This window comes from Erpetoichthys calabaricus, chromosome 10 (genome assembly GCF_900747795.2).
Source record: "Erpetoichthys calabaricus chromosome 10, fErpCal1.3, whole genome shotgun sequence".
Classification (NCBI taxonomy): Eukaryota; Metazoa; Chordata; class Cladistia; order Polypteriformes; family Polypteridae; genus Erpetoichthys; species Erpetoichthys calabaricus.
The window spans coordinates 136,989,607-136,995,996 of NC_041403.2; the positions used below are offsets into that span (position 1 = coordinate 136,989,607).

General features: G+C 40.7%; 1 protein-coding gene across 1 annotated transcript; it reads right to left on the reverse strand.

The window, feature by feature from the left end:
* Positions 1 to 3,621: 3,621 nt before the first annotated feature.
* On the reverse strand, positions 3,622 to 5,814 carry mc3r (melanocortin 3 receptor). Its single transcript, XM_028810511.2, has one exon. It carries the CDS (start codon positions 5,580 to 5,582, stop codon positions 4,581 to 4,583), a length of 1,002 nt encoding a protein of 333 aa, XP_028666344.1. The 5' UTR covers positions 5,583 to 5,814; the 3' UTR covers positions 3,622 to 4,580.
* Positions 5,815 to 6,390: the final 576 nt, after the last annotated feature.

The window sequence follows — 6,390 nt, forward strand, 5'->3', positions numbered from 1 at the left end:
GTTACTTGACTAATTACATAACGAAAACCTGTAAACTTCAAAAATATACTCTCTTGCAATGAGGCTGTTCACAGATGTGCACAATTTGCCTGTTTTACAGTGATTCTTTAAAACCCCAATTGCTCCTACCCCCAATCTCAATGAATTACCTTACACTATGAATGCATGTCTCCATTTTAAAGGCACAAAATTGGGCAGCACAAATGCGGTCTACAAGTCATACTCTGCCAGCACAATACATATACTCCAATACTGGACATGAGGCATCTAGAACAAGACAGTCTTGCATAGATTCCCCTGCTGAGATAAAGGCACAAGTTTGAAAGCAGTATAAGACACAATTATTAAATCAAAGCCATGGGTTCAAAACTTTCAGGAATGCACAACGCTATGCTGGCACTTAATTGAAACTAACAAAAAAGTCTGAAGCATGCGGTCCATTTCCTCAAGAAGGCACAGTGAGCGCTTGGTGTTATCTAAAACAGCTGTTGCCATAGCTACCTAGTGAAGCTATTAATACTTTAACGTGGGTCACTGAAGATTGGTGCTGTTTTTTTATTTTCCTTTTCAAACTAAGGCCATATCAATGTAATGTGCAAGTACTTCTTAAATCTCTCCATTATAATAAAAAAATCCAGGGACGAGACATGACAATTTTCCAGAGAGATACTTTCAAGTCCCGTGTGTCGAGACTTTGTGCAAAGAGATTTAACCAGGCCCGGGGCCATAAATATAGTACAAAGAGTAGATGACAAAGTAGAATGTCGTAAAGAATTCAAAAACGTTGGCATGATACACAATCAGAGCAGGTTAGGGATGATGAAAGTACTAAAATTGGAAAGACTCAAAAAAATGATAGTAAAGATCGCATTAGCGCAAACAAACGGAAATTATTACTCTGTGAAATAACAGAACAGCGAAAAGAGATTGAATATATTGTTCAGATTTAAACTTTAAGTTGGAGACTTGTAGATCGTCTAATTCGTGTTGCCATTAGGGAAGAGATAGTGTTTCTTCCCAGTGAAGTGGCATATTCATGAGAATTAAAAGATTTGTTGTTTGGTGAAAGTGAAATCCACATACACGAGCGAGCGGCAGAGACCCGAAGTGGCAGGAGCGTAGCGCAGGCCTGGTGGGTTGGCGAGCGAAGTGAGCAGGGGCGCCCTAGTTCTTAATTCAAATCAAGAAAATATTAATAATTCTCTGTACGCCTTGGGAAACCTAAGATGTTGGGATGGTATGACCCAAAATACAACTCCGTATAGACAGGCTGTTTAATGAAGCTGATCACTCAAGAGCTTCCTGGATAGAACAGCAACAATTGCTTGGTGTCAGTCAGAGCTTTTAGAGTGGTTTTTATTCATTTAATGCTAGTGACTAGTGTAATGGATAGCACACATGGATCAGCATCCCAGCCAGGGTTGAACAGGGACCCTTACCTGGCCGGGATGTCAGTGTAATGGAAGGACCAAGGGAGATGTTGTGTGGTGAATATTTTCTCCACCCAATACACTTCAATAACAATTTGGAGACGCAAAGGGACTTGCAGTCTCAGAGTACAGCCCTGTTGGGTTCCGTGGGTGCCGCCAGGGGTTGCTGCATTGATCTACAGTCCCGGCCTTGAGGGACTTCTGCCTTACCCAGATATACTTCCGACAGACCATGTCTTAGCACTGGAAGTACCCCTGGGTCTGAGATAAAAGGAGCTGCTCCACCTCACCAAGGTGAGGCAAAGTTGGGAGACAGCAGGCGACGCTCATTAGGGGGACAAAAGGAGGAAGAGAGTCTTGGGTAATACTTGTGTATTTTGGCTGGTGCTTAATTGGAATGTGTTGGTTACAAATAAAAACCTTTTGTTTGAAGTTGGAATTGTGTTAGGTGACATTGTGTCTGTAGTTTGGGGCTCAGTGGCACCCCCTTGTGGTTACACCAGCTACTTGCAGAGGTCATAGAATTTACCTTCTAAACTACCCATAAACTCTGCACTACCCTTTGGTGTAATTTCTTAAAACAATGAGAAGTGATAAAGTGTGCAGCCGGAAAGACTCTGGGAGTTTAATTCAATAAAAATGCAGCTCACAACGGTGCACATGCATTATGTAAGAGGACAGAAAATCTTTCATTTACTGATTTGCTGATTGGGGCTTAAAAATCAATAACACAATAGCACAATTTGTTCACCTGGGTTCACTTTAGCTTCAGTTTTGCTCCCTTAATTGTTACTAAACACAGTTCTCTTTAAGAAAGACTATTCAGGCACAGGCACAAATGTAAATTAAGATGAATGCCACTCAGGAGCAGGTCACTGAATTTCTATTACAAGAAATCAAAGCAAAGGCTGACACAATTTCAAGATAATAAATTGATTGTTATAAACAACAGATTCAAGGATTTTTTCAGTACCTGAAGCTCTGTAATCACAACCCCCATGTCTGCCACTTTAATCCTCAGAACTCACTCATGTTTAATCCTGAGCTGGCACCTTCTTCTGAAAGTGTATCCATCTATACATTATCAAAATTCTTTAATCCAACTGAAGATTGTAAGAACGGCAGTCTATCTGAAAAATGTTGGACATGAGGGAGGAACCAGCAGCTGGTGAGGTGCCAGTTCACTGCAGAGTACACCAACACACACGTAAAGTCAACAGTTAAACTAACATGGAAGTCTTGTGGCAGGGAAAGCAAAGAAAAAAAATGTGCAGGTGTGGGCAGAAGACAGTGGCAGAGATATTGTGTGGGCTGGCACTTTTAACCTTGGGCTCTCGAGCTACATATGAGCCAGCAGCACTTTCCATTGTGCCACCTGCTACAGAAAAATGTGACAGGAAAACTCAAATTGTCAAGTCTCTTTGGATAAAATACATAATGAATATAATCTGAGAATTCCTTTCAGTTGTTAAAGTAACTACTAGCCAATATAAACAGATGTGAGTCAACTTTGCTATAAAGCAAGGGGTCCAATTAAGGCAAAAATTAAGGCAAAAATTAAGGCAAAAATGGGTCCTTTCATATGAAAGTAATTGGAACAAAAACGCATTACGTGAAGCCCTGCCCAGTCACATGCAGTGGTACAAATGTATAAACTATTAATACACAGAAAGATGTCTATATACGTGAATGAATGCCTGTGTCATACATATCACTTAAGTACATTGAATGCATTTATAGATGAACATATGTGCACTATTATAGTCATGAACTGCAAAAAAACAAGCTACATTTAAAATAAAGAGAACACCCACACTATACTTGTAATACCTGCCTATAACTAATTAACTTTCACATTACTTTCAAGCATGATACTTACCACAAGAACAGTCAAGCATTACATCATCCCAAAGACATTTTCATTTAGTTTCTCAAAATTGGGTAAATAAATATAGTGCAACATGTTTAAAGAATCAAACTATACTCAGTTACTGACACAAATATAATAATGCGTGTCACACACAAACGCACACAATGTACACATACTGAATTGCAAACAGATACAATACAGGAGTATATTCTCACAAACTACAGATTCTTAATTTAGCTCTGTCTCTCTCTCTCTCCCACACACACACACACACACACACACACACACACGCACACACACAACACACACTTTTGCCACACAAAGGTTTTAAAGTAGATACTGTAAGAATAAATATTGAAAATGCAGATTGTCTAAGGAGGAAATGCACATTGAAAATACGCAGTACAGTTATGAGGCTGATTTTAGCATAGGTACCCAGACAGCTTCCATACCAAACAACAAATACAAAATACAAGCACACAAATCTGGACAGACATGAAAGCATTTAAGGAAATGATGTCTCTGATTCAAAAAGCCCCAGTTAAAATAAAAATCCACACTGCAGCCAATTTTAAAAGCAGTTTTAGCTGCTAAAAGAAGTATTCAACTGACACAGCATGGATTTTGGGAGCCACACACGCTGTCTAATGCAATGACATATGACAAGTTTAAATAAAGCACACAAACCCTTGGTCACACTGAATATGCTCCACAACAGTTTTGGTACCCTAATTTAATTTCTCTGCTTTGGATATTTTCATCAAGTTGTAAGTTCGATGTGCAAGGACTACAGGCTGGCAAGAATATCTTAGTATGTGCCGATCCCAGTGGATGTGAGTCAGTTGCTAAAGTCTCTATTTGATCCAGAGAGCTTATGTTTGGTATTGAAATGGGTGTAAATCCTTCACTAAAAGAAAGACAAAAAAACACAAAACATTGTAGGAACAAATAGTTTTCAATGGATGCATAAGCTGGTGCTGGTTGTAGTGCTGGTTGTAGCTCAAAAGAGTCCACTAGAGGAGAAACAGGACAGTGGCCAACAGGAGTTCTGAAGAAGTTAACAGTGGTTTTGTGTCATTTGCTAGGAAAATAAATAAGTGAATAAATCTGATGAAGCAGCAAACTCTTTCTGCAATACAGTACAGCACCCATCTCTTTCAGCTGGTTTTCAACTTCTCTGAGCAGCAGAGTACTGGCATACAGCACAGATTCCCACGTCACATGCAGCTAAGTCTGTCACTGGTTTGAGCCATTTGCTTAGTTTAGAACTACAGTACAAATCAGCCAGCAGATGTCAAGTCTAAATCTTGGCAGCGAACACTAAAACTCAGTCCATAGCAGCAGATAATCTCCTTGAATGTCTTACGCATCTCCAGACTCCGGAAGGCATAGATAATGGGGTCAATGACCGAGTTGCACATGATCAGGACCAGGTAGGTGGTGAAGTGTGACATGTAGCAGACACAGTACGGATTCTTGGGGCAAGTGATGATGAGAATTAGGTGCAAAAAAAAAGGTGCCCAGCAGCAGATGAAGACTCCCAGAAGTATTGTGATAGTGATGGCCCCTTTCATGCAAGTTCTCTGCTGCATGACACCTTCGACAGGCAGCGCAGCAATTCGTTTGATGTGCAGCCTGGCAAGCATGAACATGTGTACGTAAAGAGAGGCCATGAGGACAAGCATGGCAAAAAACATGGTGATAAGGCACACAATCACAGTCTTGCTCTCAGAGTACACAATAAAAATAATGCCACAGAATATGCATACCACCCAAATCAGGCAGATCAGAGTCAAAGCTTTCTTTACAGACATGATGCTGTGGTAGCGCAGAGCATAGAAAATAGTGATATACCTGTCAATAGCAATGACGAGCAAGTTACAAATGGAGGCAACCAGTGAGATGCAGATCATTGAGTCAAAGATATTGTCCATGAGCTGGATGAACCTGTCGTGCACTATGAGGTAGCCGTTGTTCAAGATGGCAATGACAATAGTCTCCAGGGAATTGGACACACTGACCAGCATGTCAGCTGCTGCAAGGCTGCAGAGAAAAAAGTACATGGGAGAGTGCAGATTTTTGTTCTTGATGATGGCTAAAATCACAAGGATATTTTCCAGCAGGCTGATGATACCAAGAATTAGAAAGATTTCAGCTTTAATGAGGACCTGTTCACAGAACTCTGAAACACTTCTGTTACTTATCAAGCTCGACTCATTGTAGTCTTCAGTGCTGTTAGAGGTCTTAAATGGAAAACTCCCTTTTAGCTGTGTCACATTCATTGTGAAAAGAGGGTCTTCAAGCAGTGCTTTGAGAAGAGAGATTGTTGCCTAAGTTGAAACTCGCCCACAAAAAGAAAAGCAGCATCCTTTACAACCTGTGCATTCTGTGCAGTCTGCGAGCCTTTTAATTCATTCACTTTTAGCAATGCTGTTCTAAGTTCTGAAACTGTAGAAAAAACATTGTGCATGACTCTGGCTCGTAGCTATAATGTTTTTCTTCCTCACACTCCTGGTTTTATACTTCTAGTTAGCCTCGGCACTGTAAGAATGAAATCCTGAGGAAATACTGACCTGCCGAGAGAGAGAGAGAGAGAGAGAGAGAGAGAGAGAGAGAGAGAGAGAGAGAGAGGAGAGAGTAGGAGGGTGCATGGGGGGGGGGGGGGGGGGTGAGAGAGAGAGTTAGAGAGAGAGAGAGAGAGAGAGAGAGATGCTCCAAGCAGCTCTGCTATTTCAACTGAAGAGGGAGTGTTATTGAGTGATACAGCAGATATCCTGCTGGAGGGCAGGCGTGATGCTCTGTACCTCTGCAGAGAGGCTCACTATACATCGATAGTACCAAGCAACATAGCTCTAAAGTTAAAAGAAATAAAATAAATTGTGAAGGAGGGTAAACACTGCTCCATTTGACATTATTGCTTTCACTCTGCATGCAGTACAGCCTAGCCTTTTCCTCTACTAGTGCCCATTTGTACTATCTGAAAGGTGTCTGCCAGTCAGAAATTTTTAAACATTCAGATGTTCCAATCTTTGGTTTTGCAGTATAATTTTTTCTGATTAACAAATACATGCGGATATTTTCACTCAGTCA